General features: G+C 37.0%; 1 protein-coding gene across 5 annotated transcripts in view; it reads left to right on the top strand.

Annotated features, from left to right (window-relative positions):
* LOC115223573 (cytohesin-1) overlaps positions 1-25,118 on the top strand; it is a 202,980-nt gene that overhangs the window by 110,488 nt on the left and 67,374 nt on the right. Inside the window, exon 1 of one of the 5 annotated variants that reach the window (XM_029794211.2) lies at positions 17,001-17,452. The exons of the other annotated variants lie outside the window; for them this stretch is intronic. Coding sequence (XP_029650071.1) covers positions 17,358-17,452 — 95 coding nt within the window. The 5' untranslated portion in view covers positions 17,001-17,357. Of the gene's footprint in view, positions 1-17,000; positions 17,453-25,118 lie in introns of those variants that run through there. 5 annotated transcript variants of the gene reach the window in all.

The following is a 25,118-nucleotide window of genomic DNA, read 5'->3' as shown; positions in this document are numbered from 1 at the left end:
TTGCTTTGTAGAAGAAAAGTCTAAAATACCCCCTTTCTCATTGCAAACACATTTATTCCACTTTTGATCTGTTTTAGTCCCTGGTTTAATTAAATTAAATATTCCCCACCATCCAACACCATGTGTCTATTTTAGAATTGAAGGCTAGTGACTTGACAGAATTGGTGGGGTAGCTGACAAAAATACCTTGTAGTATTTAATCATTTTAGGTTCTGAGTTCAGTTGGTAAGAAAGTAAGAAAAAAAAAAAGGTCAAGTTACCTTCTCACATCATGCTGACTCATAAGGGCTGGTTTCCATGGTGTATAAAAAACCCACCTGGACGGGATGCCAGTCCATCACAGGATTATTCAGTTTTGCCAGCTGAATGGACTGGAGCAATGTGAAATGAAGTACATTGCTCAAGAACACAATGCATCTCCCAGTCCAGGAATAAAAAAAAAAGACAATCTTACAATCATGAGTCCAACACCCTAACCACTAGGCCACGCGCCTCCACACCTAAGTAGGGTTTGTCTGTGATACTTCCAGAGTCAATAAGTCTCTGATCTAAGGTTCTAGCCATGACCTTTCTGTCATTTATACAGATATTACGTTTGTGTAGGACTTCATTAAACATATCCTTCCTTGTTTCGTTTTTGTTTTTTCTTAAAAAAATTTAAAAAGCAGTAGGATGTCATTTGAGGCAGATTTGGCTTTTTTTTGTACAGCAGTTTGAATGATTTACACAGAGGCTACTTTGTTCATTTATCGGGTATACAATATATCTAGTATATATCTATGTCTACTGTGTATCTACTACATAATGTCTTGCTTATATCTAATATATATCTACTGTATAATAAGCTTGGTATTTATACAATATATATATCTTGTATATGTCTAGTATACATCTTGTATATATGACGATAATGAGCTTATGGTAGTCGGTGCTTAGGGCCACTACAACAGTTTTGAATTATTCTTGAAGTATTTTTTGAAGTTTACATTACAAAGTAGTTGTTGCAACATAGATTGTTTGAACATGATAAAGTTGTTTTTATGTGTGTGTGTATGTATGTGTGTGTTTGAAGATAGATAGATATATATATATATAGATACAGATATTAAAATTACTGCAGTGAGTTATTTATTGTCTCCAGTTGCTGTGTGAAGGTAACAGAAATATACCAGCACAGTTGAAAATATTTTCAAGAGTAAATAATAATGAGCTAATTGTATAAATGCATGAGTGCACTACAACTCATCAGAGAGGAGTAAAAAGAAGGGACAGAAACCAGTGTGGTATGTATTGCGAAGAGAGCTAAAGCTGTATCCACCTGGATAATATTATATACCTACACACTCACTTTTATACACACACACAAACTCATATATATATATATATATATATATATATATAAAGTTAATCCAAACAAGAAAACACAAAAAAACACAGCAACGCGAGGACGTGGAACAAATTAAGTATTATTGGACGCTCAGGAAAGAAGGGAAGAAGGAGGGTTTAACGTTTCGAGCGGAGCTCTTCATCGGAAACATAGGAGAAGGAAAGATCCCGAGAAGGGAAGACAGAGGAAAAAAATCACTGGCGGTACTCACGAGGTCACATATATATATATATATATATATAATATATATATATATATATATATATATATATATATATATGATCACTACTTAGCTCGCCTTCACTTGTCCCATGTAAAACGTAACAAGTCCATTCTGCCAAGTGGTTGGTGTTAGGAAGGGCATCCAGCTGTAAAAATCGTGCTAAAACAGTCGAAGAAGTCTGGTGCAGGCTTCGGCCTGGCTGGCTCTTGTGGTACCGTCCCACCCATGCTAGCATGGAAGACGGACATTAATGAAGATGATGATGAGATATATATATACACACACACACACACACACACACAAGTCACTCTCTTTCCAGATTGGCAAGCCATGTATGCAAACCCTTCTGCAAGACACCTGTTCCTGTCTTTCTTTCTTAGTCTCTTATTCCTCAATTCCATACCCACCTCCATTGAAGGGTCTTGTTTCGTAAGTTACTTCATGACCTTGTCAGTGCTGGTGCCAAGTAAAAATAAAACACCCAGTACATTCTGTGAAGTGTTTGGCATTAGGAAGGGTATCCAGCTGTAGAAACCATGCCCCTTGGCTTGCTTCTACATATCGAACCATCCAGTCCATTGCCAGCTTGGAAAAAAGGGCATTAAATGAAGCTAATGATATGTATGTATCAAATGTCTACCACATAAATGAAATGTATGTCATTTAGCCCCAGTTAATCTCCCTCGTTAAGAAAATTTGTGGTCAAAGGCATTCCAGACATGACTATTCTTTTTTCTTTTCCCCTTTATACAGAGAACTCTAGATCACATTATTCAATGTGCCCCCTACTCCTAATTATTAAAGTGGTAGCATTCGATTTGAAAGAGATTTAGCTGCTATTTCTAGCAGATCAAGCAGAGGCTCCCTAGTCATCTTGAAGTGTGTGTGGGGGGGAGTGGGTGAAGTAAGGCCAATATCAATATTGCTAATTCATTGTTGACACATGTGCAGTGACCAAGGGCTCTTGTGGTACAATTATTACTGTACCCAAGTAAACTGTTGACCTAATTACCGGCTGACTTCAGGATTGGTTGGTTTAGTTTTAATTTTGGCCTTAGAGTGTATCAAAAAGTAGATGGCAGAGAAAATATCTTAGTCGGGGGGGGGGACATCAACCAAGGTTTTCCCCTCCAATGTTTATATCAGGAGCAACTGCTGGTACTTAACCCTAAGCATGCAGTTTTAAAAACCAAAACCCATATCATTTGAACTAGGCTACATATACAGCATGTATTATCTGCTTGCTTTCCAGCTGTGTCTCATGAAAATGAAGGATTTATATTAAAATTGGATTTGTTATTTATACCCATATGAACTTAGGCATTTGTTGCATTCATGCAAGAACTTACCAACCATGGGGGAAGTATGAGTTTGTGTGAATGAGTTAAAGGTCTTGCTAGGTCACCTCTGCCTTTCATCTTAGTGGGGGCAGCTAGTGCCAGTCTACAATTATTGGGTGTGGTATGAGTAGTAGTATTATCAACATGATATATGACTGTGACCATCTCCCCATCCCCCATCCAAACCCTCTGTGGCTACTGTCCAATGACTGAAGCCAGTCAGAAAAAAATAAATAAATAAACATCACTACACAACACAATGGAAATATTTTTTCCTGTCCTCTGGTGTCTATTTATATATTCTGTCATTTTGACCTAAAAGTTTAGGGAAAGCAGGGGAGAAGGTTTGTTTTTATATTGTACAAAAGTGATTTGGTGTTCCTCTTTGTGATACATACAGCTTGTGGTAACATGTGTACATATGCATGCACACACACAGATACACACATGAATGTGTATATATGTATTTGGCAGGATGGTAAAAAGTCTTCTTTCCCAACCTTATGATTCCAAATTCAGTCCCATTACCCGGCGCCTTGGCTGACCAAAGCTTTGTGAGTGGATTTGGTAGACAAACTGAAAGAAGCTCATCATATATGAATATATATATGTATATATCTATGTGTTTGTGACTTTGAGTGAAGGTACATGACTCGGTGGTTCAAGAGTCAAGCTCACAATCATGAGGTAGCGAGTTTGGTTCCTGGACAGGGCAGTGTGTTGTGTTCTTGAGCAAGACACTTTATTTCACTTTGTTCACGTTCACTCAGCTGTAGAAATGAGTTGTGACGTCACAGGTGCCCAGCTGTATCGGCCTTTTCCTTGGATAACACTGGTGGCATGGAGAGGGGAGGCTGGTATGCATGGGCGACTGCTGGTCTTCCATACACAACCTTACCCAAACTTGTGCCTTGGTGGGGGGGGGTCTTTCTAGGTGCAATCCCATGGTCATTTATGACTGAAGGCAGTCTATGCCCTTTTTACCCCATGGCTTTGTGTTTGTCCCCCACCACCACTTGCCAGCTGGTGTTGGTTTATTCTTTTATTTGTTTCAGCCATGCTGGAGCACTGCCTTTATTTGCATCCCAGTAACTTAGTGGTTCAGCAGAAGAGACTGATGGAATATGTATTAGGTTTTTAAAAAGAAAATATAAGTACTGGGGTCAGTTTGTTCAGCTAAACTCCTCAGGGCAGTATCCTTGCATGGCTGCCATCCAATGACTGAAACAAATAAATGATAAAAGCTGTGTGTGTGTGTGTGTGAATGAATGAATTTTGAGGCAGAAGACATTCTAGTCGATAATTATTGACTGGATTCTCTGACAATGAATAGATTGAGTGGAAGGAAAGAAGGAAGAAACACTTCCTTTAAACTTCTAGTCTTCATCATCGGTCTGCAAGATCTTGTTATCTGTTTAGTTGTGTGTTGCCCACCTCTGAATGTATTCAGTTACATATTTCAATGGTTTTGACCAAGTTAATTAATGATGTCTGTTTTGTTCTAATTAATTACTGTCTACCAATGTCCATTAAAGAATGCCCCAGAACTAGTAATTACTTATCTTTTCTCATATATAGCATATATTTCTCCTAGCCCCCCCCCCCCCCACACACACAAACACAGAATGCCTTTTCTGTGCTATATGGAATAGGAAGAAGTTCCATTCGACCAATCTCTGATATTTCACATATGCTGGACTAATTAAGGTTTTTATCTCAGACGTTACTACCCTCTCCTACCCCGGCTGAGTTGATTAAACTCGACAGACTAATGATTGTTTTCTCGTTAGCTCTCTTCCTCTCACTTCCTCTTCAGCTGCTGTGCAGCTATTTCAAACTCCTCTTCTTCTGCTGCTGCTGCGTCTTGTGCTGAAATGGCCAGTCTGTATTTAATTGGATTGCATTATTTTAAAAATGAGGTAAGGATAATGTTAGTGTCAGTGACGGACATTTTAACAGAATTTGTGGAGTGTCAGTCAAAATGCCTTGCAGTATTTAGTTATATACTTTTAAATTCTAAGTAAGTTCATATCCACCTTGACTCAATTTTGCCGTTCATCTTTTGGGCTGATGGGTTCCAAATATAATGAAGACTAGCCGAGTCTCAGGGTCAGTTTAATGGACATACAAAAGAGAGAACAAACTGCCTATGTGAAAAATAAATATTGCAGTTGTTATCATTGACTGTGCCTTCTGTTCCTAATTGTGCCTGTATCAGAAATTATCATCTAAGATTGTGGGCTGGCAGAATCGTTACCATGCCCAGCAAAATACTTATCGGCATATTGTCCATCTTCACATTCTGAGTTGAAATTCTGCCAAGGTCAACTCTGCCTTTCATCTTTTCGGGGTCGATAAAATAAGAATCATTCAACTACTGGGATCAATGTAATCAACTAGCTCTCTCCCTCAAAATTTCAGGCCTTGTGCCTTGAGGAGTAAGAATTATTAATAGGATGGGGAAATTGACAGAATCTTTAACCCTTTCGTTACCGTATTTCTGTTGAGATGCTCTGTGTTTCCTTCAGTTATTTTAAACATAACAAGGAATTTAGTAAAATAACTTAGTTATCATTAAGCTAGTGTTAGGAACATATATTGTGACTAAGGTTTGGTAGAAGATTTTAATTCAAAACTTATGAAAATAAGACATTTGTACTACAGAGTCAGAGGCAGTTTCAGCCGGGTTTCATCATTTTGGGGTCGATAAAATAAGTACAAGTCAAGCACTGGAGTCAGTGTAATCAATTCGACCAATCCCTGAAATATCAGGCTTTGTGCCTGTTAGTTGAAAAGATTATTATAAATCCTTATCTCTCAGGTCAGTGTGTACCAGAGTAGAGTGTTAACCCTTTCATTACCAAATTTCGGTTGAAATACACAATCTTTGTTTCAGTTAGTTTTGAAAATCATAGAGAATTCGTGAAAATTGTTTTGCCATTATAAAGGTTGTTTGACATGAAATTTTAATGGAAGGTTTTAACTTTCATCTCTTTCAAACAGGGGGCTTCTGTCATAAAACTAGAAGCAGATTTAGGCATTATGGTATCAAATGGGTTGGAGGGACTTTTTAATAGCATTTAGTTACATCCTTTTACTTTCTGAGTTTAAATCCTGCCGAAGTCGATTTTGTGTTTCAACTTTCCACAAGCACTAGTACAAGCTATATTTTGGGAGGTGGGGTCGATATTTCTCTTTCTTTTTCAGAATGTCTGACTTTCTGCCTTTGTTTGAGAAACCATTATTTTAAGAGGAGAATGAAACTGGCACAGTTCCCTTCTCCTTCTGTAGAACTGTTTAAAATTCTTCAATTGTTAAAGATTGTCAAAGTGGTTTGCCCTGTATGGGAAATGTACTTTTGTAGGGATGTATTTCAGTCAGTATTTTCACAAGTTGGCTATAATATAGAATACAACATAGATTGTTAAGTGTGGAGTGCTTTTGTCAATTCGTTCTTTGCTGGTTTTTTTTTTCTTTCTGGTGATAGTTTTTCTCTTCTGTTTACGCAATTATATATTATATAGGAGCATGCGTGGGTTTATGGTTATGAGGTTTGTTTTATAACCAAGTGGTTCTGAGATCGGTTCTGCTGTGTGGCATCTTGGACAGATGCCTTCTGCTGTAGTCTTGAGTTAACTAATCAATGCCTTGTGACCAGAATTATTTGACAGAAACTGAGAAGCCGTTGTGTGTGTGTGTCGTTTCACTAATTTCTCATGTCTTCATTCACAACATCTCAGAAAAAAATTAGTGTCTTTGTTTAAAGTCCTGAAGTTTCAGCTTTTAAAATGCGAGGACCAGTGAAATGAAAAACCAAAACCTTACTTGGAAAATAGATAAGGGCTGGAACAGATGGATTGGTGAACATTTGTGTTCTCAAACAGGAATAAAAGTATTCAATAGATTTAGTGGTGCTGTTTGTTTTATTAAAATTTGAAGGTTCTCAAACAATACATTTTTTTCCTGATTGTTCAGGTACAGGCATGGCTGTTTGGTAAGAACTCTACACAGGTGGTTTTTCCCTCAGTTGGGGAATGTGTTGAAAATTTTATTGTTATATTCATTGTTTTTATTGACTTCTTTTTACTAGATGTAAACCCTATTTTTGCATTTGTATTTTGTCCTTGTCATGTCCTCAGTGTTTTGGACCCTTGTGGCCAATAAAGGAAATTATTTTTGTTTACCTGTGGCGATAAAATAGTCAGATTTAATAACTGAGACTTCAGCTTACAAAAAATATATTCATGGCTGTATATAAATCTCTCTCACACACATGGACTAATACACATGAGTAAAAACAGTTTGTGTGGTGTGTGCCACTCTATAACAGGAAACCTGTATACGGATGTGCAAATTCCATTATTTTCTAAAATACCGAAAGAAGACCATCGTGTGTTGTTTGTATCCCGCTTGCCCACTGCTTGACAACCAGTGTTGGTGTGTTTATGTCCCTGTAACTTAATGGTTCAGCATAAGAGGCTGATAGAATAAGTACCGGGCTGAACAAAAGAAAAAAAGGTATTGGGGTCAATTCATTTTACAAAAAATTCTTTCGAGGTGGTTCCCCAGCGCAGCCGCACAGTCTAATGAGTGAAACAAGCAAAAGATAAATATATCTAGGCTTACACATTATTCAATGTAACAAGAGTGGTGTGTATTTCTAGATTTCTAGCAAGTCGAGGGACCACTCAGTTGCTCCATGAGCATTTCATGGTAGAACATGTAGAATGTGGCAACGCAGCCATGTTTGAGCTGCAGTTCAGTAATTTAATATGCCACATGGGAATGGTGTGTGTAGAACATTTAGTTGCACTTGTCTGCTTTCATTTCAGATTATAAATGAAACAAGTAGTTCTTTTTATTTTTGTTTTTCTGTATTTTTCTTGCCTTTTTTTTTTTTTTACCGATTCTTACAGAGAGAACTTGCATTAAACACAAGAATTATGGTACTTGAGATGTTCTTAACAAGTTTCCTACTCCTTTGTTATCTGTGAAGAGGTTTAGCTAAATATAAGAGTTTTTTTGTTTTGTTTTTTTGTTTGTTTTTTTTTTTGTTGCTGTTGTTGCTTATAGAATGACAGTTCTCTGTGGTTTATATAGCATTGTTAGAGGTGAGGTGATAACTCTACTGAAGGAGAAATGAAAGAAAGGGTGGAGTTCCTTGTTTTGGAGGAGTTGTACTGAAAGGATGGTTCAGATATTTATTATTATTAGTCACCTGTAGAGTATGTGAGTAATTGAGTGAAGAACTGCTGCTACTGCTGTTGTTTACCTGTGGAGATGAAATGTTATCTGAGATTTAATTTCTCTTTAGACTTGGAAACCTAGAGGTGTGTGTGTGTGTGTGTGAGTATAATATCTGTATATGTATGAGTATCATATCTGTATATATGTGGACATGTATATGAAGTTTTTTAAATAAACTAGCAGTATAGCCCGGCATTGCTCAGGTTTGTTTCGACCCTTTAGAATTGGAATTTTTGAAAAGTAAAAATTTTGCATTATGTAGCTTGTTATTCTCTTTAAGTGAACAGTTTTCTGGTTGAATGAAATACACTGAAAAATGGCGACACAGCAGTCAAAAAGTCGTAAGAAATAGGGATTTTCATAGAAAAAAAGCACCTTTTGATGTAAATAATTTTTGGTCTTAACATGGCCCGATTTGAATTTTTTTCTTCTACGGAAGGAAGAGCAAGCCTTCTTCTCTCATACTCTCAATTTTGGTCAACTTGCGCCGCAGGGTCTCAGAGAAGATAGTGTTAGTTGAAGGCTACCAAACCTGCCGCACACAGACAACTTCAGCTTTATATATATAGATATATAATCTATGCTCCAAATTTATTGTTCTTATTTTAAATTGTGTGTGTGTGTGTAAGCAGCAGAGAAGGAATATGAGAGATAAAGGACCATTGGAAAGAGGGAAGGATGGAGATATAAAGACTATAAAGGTAAGAAGGGATATATAGAAAGAACTGCCTTCTGATTATGAGGTTTCAGAAACGGTTTTTGAAGGAAGGCCATTTTGTTTTTATACATAGCAACAACCATTGGAGAATTCTTAATGTTCTCAAAGGGAATTTCCGTAAATAATTACAGGAATAATGAAACAGAATGAAAAAAAATTAGTAAATTGTATTGTGTTAATGCCATAATTAATGTTATTGAAGGTTGAGAATTCCTCTGTTTCTCATTCTCAGAGGTCAGCCTTGATCGTGCAAATCTATGATCAACCCTTTAGCATTCGGATTATTTCGTCACAGATAATGCTTATTTATTCATATTCTTTTGAATTAATCATGCATTATCTCATAATTCTGAGATTTTGATGACGTGATTGTTTATACAGTTCTATATTTAAGAGATGGGGAATTATGTACATTATTTACATTTGACAGATATTTGTCCTCATCTTGTTTGTTGTTAATTTCCCCCAAGGCACCTGATGAAGGCTGGAGGGTATATTAGCCAAAACGTTGTGTTAACAACAAACAAGATGAGGACAAATATCCATCAAATGTAAATAATGTGATTGTTTATCTTTAGAATGATATTTGAGGCTAGATGTGAGATGTGGTTGTGACCAGTTTGAGCTTAAAACAGAACAAATATTTGGGTTGAATATGGCCGGTTTAAACATCAAAAGGTTAAAGATGTTCTAAATATGCCACCTCTACCATTTCTTGCTTTTCCTTTTTCTTTTTCTGTTTTTGTTAGATGTTGTGTATTTAGGACTATATTCTTTGACTGCTTTCAAGGTGTTATGGTGTGGCTTGTGAGAGATTTAGCTGCTATTTCTGATGAGAACCCTATAAGATTCAAAGGCTGTTCATTATTATTTCAGTCTATTTGTTTTTCTGCTACGTAGGCCAGGCATGGTTGTGTGGTAAGAAGCTAGCTTCTTAACCATATGGTTCCAGGTTCAGTCCCACTGTGTGGCACCTTGGGCAAGTATCTTCTACTATAGCCTCAGGCTGATCAAAGCCTTGTGAATGGATTTGATAGATGGAAACTGAAAGAAGTCTGTCGTATATATGTGTGTATGTATGTATGTATGTGTGTGTGTATATATTTGTGTGTGTCTTTGTGTCTGTATTTGTCCCCACATCATCACTTGACAACTGATGTTGGTGTGTTTACTTCCCTATAACTTAGCGGTTCAGCAAAGAGACCAATAGAATAAGTACGAGGCTTTAGAAAATAAGTCCTGGGGTCGATTTGTTTGACTAAAACTCATTTAAGGCAGTGCTCCAGCATGGCTGCAGTCAAATGACTGAAACAAATAAAAGAATAGGTTTATATATATATCATAATCCATGTATGGTATATCTGGTATATAATGTACAGTTCTAACCTGTACACAGCTTGTCTTGTTGTGATTCAGCCCCATCCTGATCCTAAAAATTTTTGAAAAATATTCCAGACATTAACCATCCCATCATCTATCTACTCAGATGCAATCTTTCCGGTACAGCATTATGCTGTTTTATTAATTTTTTCCCTCCATCTTTTTCTCATAAGAAGATAGTAGGTATGATTTGGGAAGGTTTTGCTGTTATTTGCAATTAGATGAGCAGTAGCATAGAAACTCCTTTGTTGGCTAATGTCTTGACTGCATGGTAATAATCAGCGGTAAAAGTGGGCGGCTTCAGTCTAGCATAGGGGTTCTCAACCATTTTTTTCATTCATGGACCCCTTTGTTTGCTATTTTACTCTGGTGGACCCCCACCCTCCATAGCCATACAATGTTTAAAAATTAGTGTTATAGAAACTTCTTCCGAAATTCCTATTTTGTTTCTCACACATTGTGTAGGTTCAACTTTGTAAAATGTTAGAGAAAGAAACCTAGCTGTTTCTTGCAATACATACCAATGCATACATTTAAAGCAAAATGTTTTCAGAGACTCTTAAAATACTATTGGGAACCCCCTCCCCACCAAATCCTATATGGACCCCACCCCCAGTTGAAAACCACTGGTCTAGAGGTTGGCTTGTTGTGAATGAAGACTGGCAACGGATGTAGATAAAAAGCATAATTTATTGTTGAAGGACTTAATTGTTAGTACACAGGACAAAATATCTAGCAGCATTTCTTCTTCATTTCTTCGGGCTTTTTGTGTTGTCCAAATTCCATTGAGTTCAATTTTCGATCATAGGTCTGCTGTGTCAGATCCTGCAGAGGCCTAAGTCTCTGGATCACAGAGGTCATCAGCTCCAAGCACAGATTTATATCAACATTACCCAACTAGCAAAAAAAAAAAAGCAACAATTTGGGAGGGTGGGGATGGGGGTGTTTCATAGCTTCTGTGTGGTTGCTAGAAATAGCAATTAAATCTCTCCCCTCATACTGTACTAGCTTTAAAATGGAAGGATGCATTCGATTAGTGGTTCTCGACTGGGGTCCATACAAGACTTTATTGTTAAAATTTATGTGCAATAAATTGCTAATACTTCTAGAAATACACAAAAGATTAAAATTGTTATTTTAATGTTTTTATACATTTCCTAATGATATAAAAGAATATTTCAAAACATTGAATGGTTAAGGAGGTCCAGTAAAGTAAAATAGGAAATGGGAATCGAAGGGGTCCATAGACAAAAATTGGCTGAGAACCACTGCTTTAGATAAAGGAGATGATATATCTGAAGAAAAATATGGAATGGCCTTGATTATGAATCTGCTGTATCAGAAGTAGCCTAGGGCTAAATGAATAGCACAACAACAGGATAGAAACCATCGACAATATACCCCTCCTCACCCTATAAAAAAGAAAAAAAATCTCACTCAACATTTGGTTAATATTTCAGGAAATCTCTCTGGCTCCTTCATCTTCCTTTTTGTTTCACCCCCTTCTGTTAATTGCTCATTGTTCAGAGCATGTCCTCCCTGCACCCTACTCATCACCCTATTTCCTTACCATTGTTATCAGTGCCTTTGTTATCTATTCACAGAAGTCCTTAGCTTAGCAGTAAATAACTCCAGCAGAGCCACAAGCCAGACTCTGTCTACCCCCATTCCACCCCTTACAACTGCTTCATACTGTTACATTCACACACACACACACACACACACACACACACACACACTTACACATGCAGTTTTGTTTTGCTACCCCTTACCATGATCCCTTCCTCTACCATCATCCTTACTATCACCACCACTAATAGTCATTGGATAGTTTTGCAATATGCCATATACTTGAATACAGACAGACAGCATGAAGAACTTCCTTCACATTGTTCTAGTAAGTCTGTGGAAGCAGAAGATTACCAAAGAAGAAACCAATATGAATCTCAATTGTAAAGTGTATGCATGTGCACTCATGGACACACATACACATGCATGTATTCATGCATATTTATTCCATATATCCGAAGATACATCTAGTTCAGTTAGGACAAACTCAAGACCTAATACTTAATTTATTACACTTCAGTACATATTATATTCAATTACATACTAATTAATATAATATGATCGCCATGATAGATCGTTAGCCACTACACACATTTTTTTCTCTCCTTGTTTCTTCCTTGCTTTTTCTGTGTCCCTTTCTGTAGAAGAACGTAGGCTCGAAACATAAAAGACTTTTTCTATTCCTGAGCGTTATACTAATACATCTGTTTGTTTTGTACACCACCTGTCTTCGTCGTTTGTTTTTTTCGTAAACTCTCCCTAATCTTTTAATATTTAATTTCTAAATTTTTTGAATATTATAAGCAGTGTTTTTATAAAAATTATTTTGAAATGATGAAATATATAAAATATTGTTTAATTGGAAGCAATTTTGAAGCTAGGTACAGTGTAAGAAAGAAGACTATAGAAGCATTAAAGTACTCGAGTATCATTTGCTACTTGGTAGCAAAGTTTAATCAGCAACAAGCAAAATTTTGTTTTAAATAGAAATTCTTACATAAAGGTAATCCAGCATGGATGTAGCTGTATGATTAAGAAGCTTGCTACTTAACTATATGGTCTTGGGTTCAGTCCTATTGCACAGTACCTTGAGTAAGTTATCTACTATAACTCTGGGCCAACCAAAGCCGTGTTAATAAATTTGCTTGATGGAAATCGAAAGAAGCCTCGTTTGACAACAAGTGTTGGTTTATCTATGTCGCTGGTTCAGCAAAGGGCTATGATAGAATAAGTAGTGGGGGTCAATTTGTTCGACTAATCAAGGCAGCATTCCAGTATGGTCACAGTGCAAGCACTGAATCAAGTACATGATAAAAGATATAGGATAATCAATTCTGCCTTCTGTGTTAGGATATCTGTTGAAGAAATGTCACTGTCTTGTTTGTATTACAAAAACGTGGGCTGTTAGATCAACCAAGTTATTAAAGACAGTGGTGGGTTTGTCAAGGGAAATCTGGTTGCTGCTGTGAGCTTCCTTGCTTTTGAGATAAACCCTTCTGATGTTTCGACATTAAATACAGAATATATTTAATTAGATACAAAAAGAGAACGAGTGTTATTGTTTAGAATTATCATAAAAAAATATATCTGAATTTCAAGACATAGAAATATATATTTATTATGAAAGAGATTAGCTGTATCTTCTTTCTAACACTTAAATAGTTCTCTGGTAGAGAGTTGATGATTGCCAAGAATGTTTACAAAAAATTTGGCTGCTATTTTTAGCAGTCAAGTGACTGTGAAGAAATTTCATTATCAACTGGTGTCCTCTTAAACCTACACAACATTGATATTACTTCATCTTTAACCCTTTTGCTACCATATTTCTGCTGAGATGCTCTGTGTTTCTTTCAATTAATTTTAAATATAACAAAGAATTTAGTAAAATAACTTAGTTATCATTTAGCTAGTGTTAGGAACATAAATTGTGACTAAGGTTTGGCGGAAGATTTTAATTCAGAGCTTATGAAAACAAGACATTTGTACTACAGTGCCAGAGCTGGTTTCAGCTGGCTTGGTATCGAAAGGATTAAATATAACAAAAAATTTAGTAAAATAGCTTAGTTATAATTAAGTTAGTGTTAGGAACATAAATTATGACTAAGGTCTGGTGGAAGATTTTAATTCAGAACTTTTGAAAACAGAGCCAGTTTCATGCAGGTTAGTATCAAAAGGGTTAAGTAAGCATCTCCTACTATCCAAACATCCCATACCATTCGCACCAACCATCCAAACCAAACATCCTGTACCGTACTGACCAACCATTCTATGCCAAATTAGCAACCAATCAATGCAGTCCTTGGCAGCTATTCCACGTTAGGCCAACTCTCTTTTACTCTTTTATTTGTTTCAGTCATTTGACTGCAGCCATGCTGGAGCATCGCCTTTTAGTCAAACAAATTGACCTCAGGACTTATTCTTTGTAAGCCTAGTACTTATTCTATCGGTCTCTTTTGCTGAACCCATTAAGTTACAGGTACGTAAACACACCAACATCTGTTGTTAAGCGACAGTGGGGGAGGGGGATAAACACAGACACACAAATACATACTCGCCCCCCTGTACACACACACACACACACATGTCATATATATGTGTGACAGGCTTCTTTTCAGTTTTTGTTTACCAAATCCACCCACAAGTCTTTGGTCGGCTTGAGGCTGTTGTAGAAGACACTTGCCCAAGGTACCATGCAGTGGGACTGAACCTGAAACTATGTGGTTGGGAAGCAAGCTTCTTACCACACAGCCATTCCTGTAGACAAAGCATACATTTTTCTTATATGAACAACTTCAAAGAGCTTTCTGTTCTATCATTGAGCAGTTTTGTGTTATTGTGACACCACTAATCATTTCTATACATCTAAAACCGTAAATAATAACAGAAAAGACCAAAAAAAGGAAAAAAAAAGACATAAACCATTTCTGGATAATATAAAGAAATTGTAATTAATTTATTAGCCACTGATGTAAAAGTAATGAGCTGGTAATGAAAAGACGTACTTATTTCATTATTCTAATTGATTCCTATTCTGACCTTTGTATCACAGAATTATTTTGTCAACTATCAGTGAGCAGACAAAAACCCCACTTGTTTGCTACATTATTTACAGGGTCACAAACTAGTTTACCCCAGTTTCCACCCACCCACCCATCCACCATATATACTGTTTACCTCAATATTCGCTCAACGTTAAGTAGTTATCCCAGTGCAAGCATGGCTGTGTGGTTAAGAAGTTTGCTTCCCTACCTTGTTGTCTTGGGTTCAATCCTGCCTCTAAGACACTTGGTAGTGCCTTGATAGTGGGACTGAACCCATCTGAGTTGTGTCTTGGTCTCTTCTATTATAGACCCAGGCTGATCAGAGTCTTGTGAGTGGACTTGCTAGATGGAAATTGAAAGAAGCCTGCTGTCTATATGTGTCCCAGCACTGCTTGACAACTACTGTTGGTTTGTTTACGTCCCTGTAACTTAGCAGTTTGGCAAAAGTGACTTTAAAAAATAGAAAAAGGTAGTGAGGGCAATGTGTTTGATTAACTCTTTGAAGCTGGTGCTCCAGTATAACCACAGACTGATAAGTTGAAAGATCTTCTGTGTGTGTGTGCATGTGCCTGCGTCTCCCCTCTCTCCCTCATCATCATGACAATCAAGCGCAGGCATGGCTGTGTGGTAAGAAGCTTGCTTTCCAACTACATGGTTCTGGGTTCGGTCCCGCTGCATGGCACTTTGGGTGAGTGCCTTTTACTATAGTCTCAGGCTGACCAAAACCTTGTGAGTAGATTTGGTAGACGGACACTGAAAGAAGCTCTTTGTGTATACTCTTTTACTTGTTTCAGTCATTTGACTGCGGCCATGCTGGAGCACCGCCTTTAATCGAGTAACTCAATCCCGGGACTTATTCTTTGTAGTAAGCCCAGTACTTATTCTATCGGTCTCTTTTGCCGAGCCGCTAAGTGACGGGGACGTAAACACACCAGCATAGGTTGTCAAGCAATGCTAGGGGGACAAACACTGACACACATATATATATACATATATACGACAGGCTTCTTTCAGTTTCCGTCTACCAAATCCACTCACAAGGCATTGGTCGGCCCGGGGCTATAGCAGAAGACACTTGCCCAAGATGCCACGCAGTGAGACTGAACCCGGAACCATGTGGTTGGTTAGCAAGCTACTTACCACACAGCCACAAAATGCATTTGTGTCTTTATGTCTGTGTTTTTTCCACTTTCACCACTTGACAACCAGTGTTGGTGTGTTTATATCACCATAGCCTAGCAGTTTGGCAAAAGGAGACTGATAGAATGAGTACCAGGCTTTAAAAAAAATGAACAAAAACCATCCTGGGGTCAATTTGCTTGACTAAAATCTTTCAAGGCAGTGCCCCAGCATGGCCACAGTCAAATGACTGAAGTGAATTTTAAAAACAAAAAAATGTCTCAGAATCTGTATTTGATTTTTTTTTTTTTTTCTGTGGCAGCCGAACGAGATTTATTCTCCTGAATAGCATTTTACGGTCCTTGTCATAGTTACTTTCTCGAATTCCTTTCCATGGGTTGTATTGAACTCAGCACAGTTAGCTAATGAGCCACGTGCCAATTAGTGGGAAATGTTGAAAATTTTATTGTAAATACAACACATACTAATGTGACTGGTGTGGAGTTTGTGTTGTTTCTTTTAATTACTATAGAAGTTTTCTAATAATGATATAGGCTTGGTTGGTGGTTATTGGTGTGTGTTTCAGAGAGAGAGAGAGAGGTGGGGGGGATTACTATATGTGAAAGAGAGGGAGGAGTTTGCTTTGTGAGAGGGGTAGAGAGAGCTGAGAGAGTGGGGGAAGATTGATGTGTGTGTGTGAGAAAGAGAGGGAGAGCGAGAGTGGGGAGAGGAGCCAGTTGTGTGTCAGGATCTGTGTGCGCGCTAGAGGAGGAAAAAGGAGGTAGCTCATGTGTGTATGTGTAAGTATATATACAGTCTGTACAACAGCAGGTTAGCTGGGTCTGTGTGTGTGAATTTACACGCGTGCCTGTGCACACACATGCATACACTCAAGCGTGTGTATGTGTGTGTGAACGAGAGAGACAGAGAGAGAGAGAGAGTACACTCTCGCGCCGCGCTCACACTCACATCAGTGTCAGTACAACAGCAGGCTAGCTAGCTAGCAGCCAGGAGTTTAGCTCTCTGGATATCCCACCTCCTCCTTATATTAAAAGACAAAAAAAAAAAAAGAAGAAAAAATCAAGGCAAACACACCAATTGCTTCTGTTTTGAGGCTGGAGATATTTTAACCAGGATCTTAAAAATGCGGTGGGACCACATCTATTGGAGGTGAAACATGACTCCCTGATATTTGCCACTATTTCACCCACCCCACCCCAAGGAAGCATCTCTTGTCCCCCTATAGGCCCACACACCTCACAACAGTTCCATATATATATTTATATATTTGTACACTAACACACATACACACACACACACACAACATTGTGTTATGTGTATAAAACTTCTGCACGCAGTGATGGATATGTCATGTAAACATGGTATGCATACCAACTCTGACCATTTGGACAATGTTGACAACAAAAGGTGACCATTTTTGTCTTCTATTTGCTTGTTTGTTGTTGTTTTTATTTTTTCCTTTCTAAAAGGGAATTGTTATTATTTACCCCCTTTGTTAACCATGATCAAGTAAATCTATGATTTGGACGCATTGCTGGTCTTCCTTTTCGCAGGCCTGTACAACTAATTACATTAATGTCCTGTCGTAAGTTTAGGGATGTTTGACTGCTGTTTCTAGCAGTTTGAGCGACCATATAGGGGCTCTCTCAGCCTGGTGAAAAGGAACTTGACTGTATTAGTATAGAACACACACACGCTAACCCATGAAAGAACATGCATATCTATACACAGTTCTCTACATGTTGAGTATTATTTATTTACAATATATATATATATATATATATATGTATGTTTATACATAAGCACATGCATATATAAATATGTATGTGTTTATGTGTAAACTATATATCATCGTGTGTGTGTATATATATATATATTTATATATATAGCCTTCCAACTTACCAGCATAGTCAAACCATCCAACCCATGGACAACGGACATTAACTGATGATGATGATCTCATGTATGTGTATATTATATATATATATATATATATATATATATGATATGATATGCATGTATAAACATGTGCAATTATGAGTAAACGCAGGCATATATATACAGACATGGAATCATTACTCTTAACATTTTGCTAGTTCAAGGCTGTGGATTGGGACAGCACCATCAAATTGAAGTACACTTGCAGAGAATCTCTAACTCCTGGACCCTCAAGTCATATAAGATCAAGATTCCTGTAATAAACTGATATTCTACCAACTTGGTTTAGAATTTCTCTTGGCAGTCACAAAATCCTGAGTTTTGATCCCACCACATAGCATCTTGGACAAGTCTTTTTTTTTACCATGTAGCCTCATGTTACTCCAAGCTGTGTAAGTGATATTGGGTAGACAGTAAGTTCTGCATCCTTAATAACAGTCTGCCAGCTGGGACCTTGTTAAATTTCTTCCAACCATTTGAAGTTTTCAAATTTTCTCAGATTATTATTTTAAAAAGTTTTTAATGCAGTTAGAGAGGTTTCAAGAACTTTAAAGTTGTGTGATTTTCAGTGGTTGGAAGAAATTTAACAAGATCCACCAGTTGTTATTGAGGATCTGCATATTATTGGAATACTCAGCTTATTTACACTACATGTTAGAGAGTAGACCAGTAATTGTCAAACTGCCCCATGGGACTTTTTGAAAGACGCACCAATGAAAAGTTGCCTTGAATTTTTTTAGTGGTGCGACCCGCCTGTTGATGAACCATGTCTCATGTGGCCTGCTTCTTACCAAAGGTTGCCTGTGTCTGGAATAGATCATTTGATCAAACAGTTGGAATATTAATTGTCAAAACCAAAGAAGTTCTATTTACTAGTAGTATGTGTGTGTAATTCAGCTACACTGTCTTCTATATTTACTATATTAATGTAAATAAGTCTTCTTTACCTTATTCCATACTCTGTTGTTAATTTAGTTGCCATAGCAAAATTATTTTGCCCAAAATTCATTGATGAATATCTCCAAAATATTCCCATTTCCCACTCTCTGCATGCTACTGCCACTCCTTACTCCATATTTCTTCAGTCAGAAGGAAGTGAAGGGTCACTCACATTAAATTCTCTTTCCTATTTCAACATCTGACAATCAGTTCATTCTGCTTTAATTAGTCCATTAAACAAGGGTATCAACTGAAAGAATAATATTTCTACAGAAACCTCTTCCCTTTCTCATTTTTTCTCTTCTTTTTTTTTTCTTTTCCCCCCTGATAGCCCATTATTTATTTGGGTTGGTTGGCACAGTTGACACTTCTCATAAAATCTGACAACTCTTACCCCTTTCATATGAAAGAGGCCTGAGCAAATAACTAGTTTAAGGAGGGCCTTGAGTTGCAAGCAGGGAGACAGTGGGGGTAGGATGGATAACAGATGTTAGTAGCAGGAATGTAGCACTAAGCAGATCTGAAGACCTCAATCTCCAATGGACAAAACAATAAACAATACATAAAGTGCTATAATTAAATACTTCAATGAAGTTTGTTCTTTATTCCTGGTGCTGTACTATTCTAGAACTTACTGTCATCAGTAATTATAATAACCCTTTCTGTTATAAGCAAAATACCTGGGATTTTTTTAGGAGAGGCAGGGCTAGTCAGTTACATCAGCCCAGTGTGCAACTGGTACTTATTTCCTTGACCCCTGAAAGGATGAAAAGCGAAGTCAACCTTGGTGGAATTTGAACTTACAGTGTAAAGATGAACAAAATGCTGGCGAGCATCCTGTCCAGTATGCTTAATGGTTCTGATAATCCTTTCTGCTTTAGGCACAAGGATTATTGGTGGGAGAGGATTAGTCGATTCTGCCAACTTGCTGCCTTAAAATCATTGGTAATATTGATTAACTCGGACCTCAGGTTTCACCTTTTGATGCTTTTAATGGTCGTCGTATTTTATGGGTGATGTCAACTGTCCAAACCAACCCAACCAAGTAAACAAAGAACTGCCAAAGAGAAAAATGCAAAGAACTGGAGGAGGAGGCTTCTGTACAGATATTATTCTTTGAGTTGATATCCTTGTTTATATAATGTGATGATTATACACATGGAAGGTCTCTGAAAGTTGACACTGGGTTCTTACTATAGGCAGACTGGCTGATTGATAGACAGATTGGTTGATTGATAGGCAGACTGGTTGATTGATAGGCAGATTGATTGATTGATAGGCAGACTGGTTGATAGGCAGATTGATTGATTGATAGGCAGACAGATTGATTGATTGATAGACAGAGGGGTTAGTTGATTGATAGCTTGACTGATTGAGAGGCAGATAGGTAGGTACATCAATTGATAGAGAGATAGATTGATTGATATACCAGTAGATTGATTGATACACAGGTCAATTGATAGACAAATGGATTGATAGTTACATGGCTACACAGACTGATTGATGGACAGATAAACAACTCAATATGTATTGACATGGTGTTTGCTCAGTTAGTAAACTACATAGCTAATTTAAACAATCTTCGTGTAAACTTACACTACACAACAATTATTTTCGTTTCATAGACCATCAACAACACCACTACCACCACCATGACCAACAACAACAAAAGGCAAAATAGAAAAGAAAAAAAATCAATAGTTCGCCCTGATTTTGGTTCATTTATATATTTAAACTGATAGAGCCAACTAGTAACATGCCCCATCATCTCTGCCTTGCCCTTCCCCTACCCTCTATTCCTTGTTTTTAGTACCCCACTATTTTGATGGCCTTCCTAGCAATCTAAACAAAAATTCCAAGCTTTGTTGCGACACTGGTTGTTTAGTGTTAATTAAAGAGTGTTCTAGCTTGCATGGATGCTCAAATTTTATAATGCTAGATGTCGGTCAGGTAATAACAGTTGATTACCATTGTCAAAACTCTGTGTATGTGTGTGCCTGTGTTTTGTATTTATTTTGTGTGTGCACACATGTATTATTTATATATATATAGATATAGAGAGGTAGAGAGAGAGAGAGCATTAGGAAGGGTATCCAGCCATAGAAACCATGCCAAGACGGACAACAGAGCCTGGTCCAGTCCCGTCAAACCGTCCAGCCCATGCCAGTATGGAAAACAGACATTAAATGATGATAACAAATGATATGTGTGTTTGATTGTACAGGGCGGCCCAAAAGTCACAAAAGTGTTAATAATTCATTTATGCTGTTTCTGATAACTTAGCACCACATATAGTATATATATGTATCCCTAATTTCGCTCTAGCGTCTCACGTTTGATCTTTGACTTCTGGCCGAAATCAGATCGCCATGTTGATTCGCTAGCCTCTGCACGCATTTTTTTTCTCTCCTTCTTTCTGTGTTTCTTCTCTGTGTATCTTTCTGTTGAAGAGCGTAGGCTCGAAACGTTAAAGACTTGTTTTATTTATATTTCCTGAGCGCCATACTAATACAATTGTTTGTTTGTATTCCACCTGCCTTCGTCTTTTGTTTATTTCCGTAAACCTGCCTTCGTCTTTTGTCTATTTTCATAAAGCTTCCCGTTATATATATATATATATATATATACATACATATAGAATATAAATAAGTAACATAGATGTACAGATGTCAGTTCATTACGGCTGTAATGAATTGACAACTGTACATCTATGTTACTTATTTATATTTAGTTCACCTAACTTGGAATCTGCACTTCGGAAATACTATAGAAAGTACCTTTATAAAAAGTGCGTCTGAATTACCAAGAGCGGATATCTTCACTTAGCTGGGTTGCGTTGTCTACACACACGACAGGAATATTGGGTACAAATACCCCTACACTCAGTCTTGATATTCAATATTCAAATAATATTGTTAGGGTGTGCAGATTATACCGAACTAGCAAAGTGCCTCGATTTAAGTACTTACTTCAACTGAATCTTAATTATATATTTTTAAAATTTATATATGTATGTACATACATACATTAGTAGGGAAGAGTCATGTTTTGTGAATTACAAATACAAAAAGTGTAATTAAAACAAATTTATTAAACTTTTAGACCCCTCTATGATTTTTGGGCCACCCTGTATATGTATATATATATCCCCAGAGAGGTTTTCATCCACATATTTCCTTATTGGTTTTCTCATGCTACTGTTTTGATCTGAGTTGAGTTCTGATCTAACAGGCAGACCTCACATCAAAGGTGGCCCAGCAGGAGCCACCCTGTAGTTTTGTTTTTTGAAAACTGTTGTCAGATGTGTTCTTCACTTTGTTGCTATATTTTCTTTTTGGTCCCCCAAGTTAGCCCTGATCAAGCAATGTCATGATCAAAGGCAATTCCAGCTGTAACCATTTCATTTTATTTTCCCAACCAGTGTGATATGCCCACAATGCATTGCTTATGTGTCCTTCCGTTTATTTAACCCTTTAGCATTTAAACTGGCCATATCCGTTCAAAAGTATTCTGCCTGTTCTATGGTCAAACTGGCCAGATCTGGCCTCTCACACCAACTCTACAATATCGTTTTAAAAATTAACAGCTACCTCATTAAAATCTCATAGCTACAAGATAATGCATGATTAGTTCAAAACAATTTGGATAAAAAAGGATTAATTTTGGCAGAATAATGCAAACACTAAAGGGTTAAATAGTAGCAAGGTGGCAAGCTAGTAGTACTGTTAGTATGTTGGGCAAAATGCTTAGTGGCAATTTTTTTTTTTTTTTTCTGTCGCTTTGCGTTGTTGTCTTCACATTCTGAGTTCAGATTCCACCACAGTTGACTTTCAGAAGTTGATAAAATATTTACCAGCTGAACATCAGGATTGATGTTATCAATCAGCTAATTGCTTCCTTAAAATTGCTAAAATTTGAAACCATTTGAAATGGTAGTGTGTGATTTGAGAAAGTTTTTGTTGCTTTTCTTCCATGTTTAACTGCCATATAGGCTCTCTGTCCTTTGTTGGTATTATTTAGCTGTAAGTTAGCCCTAATTGAGCAAGCATAATATCAGAGGACCTCCAATTGTGACCATCCTGTCACTTTATGCCTATATCCTGGATGGGGATCATTCGGCTTGTCCGTCGATGAAGAGCGCGGCTATCCGCTTGAAAAGAAAAGAAAAAGGCCGTGCTCCAGCATGGCCACAGTCAAATGACTGAAAAAAAGAATATCAGTGACTACATCATTTCATCCAACATTTCCTTCAGCATCCAGATCACCCTGTCAAATGTAATCCTTATTTATTCCCATTGTTTTGAATTAATCAAGCATTATCTCATGGCTCCAGGATTTCAATGATGTCATTGCTTATTTTTAGAATGGCATTGTAGGATAGGTGTGATAGGCCAAATCTGATCGGTTTGAACATAAAACAAGTAGAATATTTGGGCTGGATATGGTCAGTTTAAATGCAATAGGGTTAAGGATGGCATTGTATGATTTGAGGAAGATTTAGCTGCTAATATCGTGGACCAAAGAGAGACACTCTGGCTGGCTTGTTTGTACTTTTAATGCCAGAATATATATGTGTGTATATATATATATATATATATATATATATATATCACGACAAGTGAGAGGTGATAGTCGTGACAAGCAACCATTACTGATTCTTTTATCTTTTCTCTACAATTTATCTGTGTATTTTGTTTAAGATATTTTCTGTGAACCTGAATATAAATAGAAATGTAAACCTCGGCACCGACATCAAATTTTTGCAGATTTTCTTCTTAAATCAGAGCACTACCATCTGGAAGTTTATTCTAAACAAGTTTGACCAGTTTAGAAAAAAAAAAAAAGGTTACTTCTACATTCTTCAGTTTTTGCTATTTTGCAAATGCCCCTCATTTCATCTTCAAACTTATTTACTATTTAGTTAAATTTCTTTTTTTTCAGCTACAAACTTTTAGTATAAGTTCCTGCTTGTGGTAAATGCAGTGTGGCATCAGTAAAATTAAGATTTTTTAATAGATTTTTTTTCTTCCATTTTTCATTGGTGTATCTTGTAATTTTATGAGCCTTGTGAGTGGATTTGGTTGACAGAAGTTGAAAAGAGCCCATCTTGTGCATGTGTGTTAGTGTGTGTGTGCATATATATATATATTACGGAGATGTACTTGCATAGTGAGTGACTTGATCTGAGATCGTATGCTGGAACGAAAACAATTGCAGCATGGAAGGTGTTTGTAGCCATTTAGGAAACACACAAAAACCGTTAGATTCACTTCAACGTTTAAATTTAATTTGTCAAAATATTTTCGTTGCTTTGAGACCGCGACCTGTTCACTGACAAAACTTTGTGCTGCATATATATATGTATATAGTCAATTCAAATAAACAAACAAATTGAATTGACAACATGAGGATGTGCACAAGGAGTGTATTAGGTTGATGCTTGGTGAAAAGAGAAACTTTTCCCTTTCTCCTTTCCAATGAAGAGTTATGCTTGGAACATCAAACACACTTTTCACCATGCATCAAGCTAATACATTCCTTGTGCGACACCAACGTCCTCTCAACAATTAGCCAGAGATGATTTTTAAAATGAAAATATCTGAAATAAACTCAACTGCTCTCACAAACAAGAATACTAAAAGTCAACCCAATCGATCCCAAAATCTAATCAGTTTGTGCCAGTCACAAGGCCAAACATCTCTGGAAGTTTCATCCGAATCCATCCAATGGTTCTTGAGATATTTTGTCCATGGACAAACAAACAAACTAACATGACTAAAAACAATACTTCTACCTTAGCAAAAGCTGAGGTAATAAATTGGTTATACTTCTACCATACACAAAATATTTTAATAATTGTTTTTAGACAATTACTGATAATATCTAATTATAAAACTACAATAGGATCACTTTTTAACATTGGCTAGGAAGGGTCCATTTGAATAATATAAGAATCAAAGGGACCCATAGGTAAAAAATGGTTGAGAAATACTGCTCTAATGCAAGCATGGGCAACTTTTTCAAGAAGAGGACTGCATGAGACATGACTCATCATCTGGTGCTACTAAAAAACTGCAAGGTAATTTTTCATTAGAAAGGCCCATGAGCCACAGTTAGTCCTTAACTGTTTTGATGATTCTGACAAATCATGATGATGATAATTCTTTATCATTGCTGCAAAGACCATGAATGAGGG

This window comes from Octopus sinensis, linkage group LG23, assembly GCF_006345805.1.
Source record: "Octopus sinensis linkage group LG23, ASM634580v1, whole genome shotgun sequence".
Taxonomy (NCBI): Eukaryota; Metazoa; Mollusca; class Cephalopoda; order Octopoda; family Octopodidae; genus Octopus; species Octopus sinensis.
This window is presented reverse-complemented; position numbering and strand designations above follow the sequence as displayed.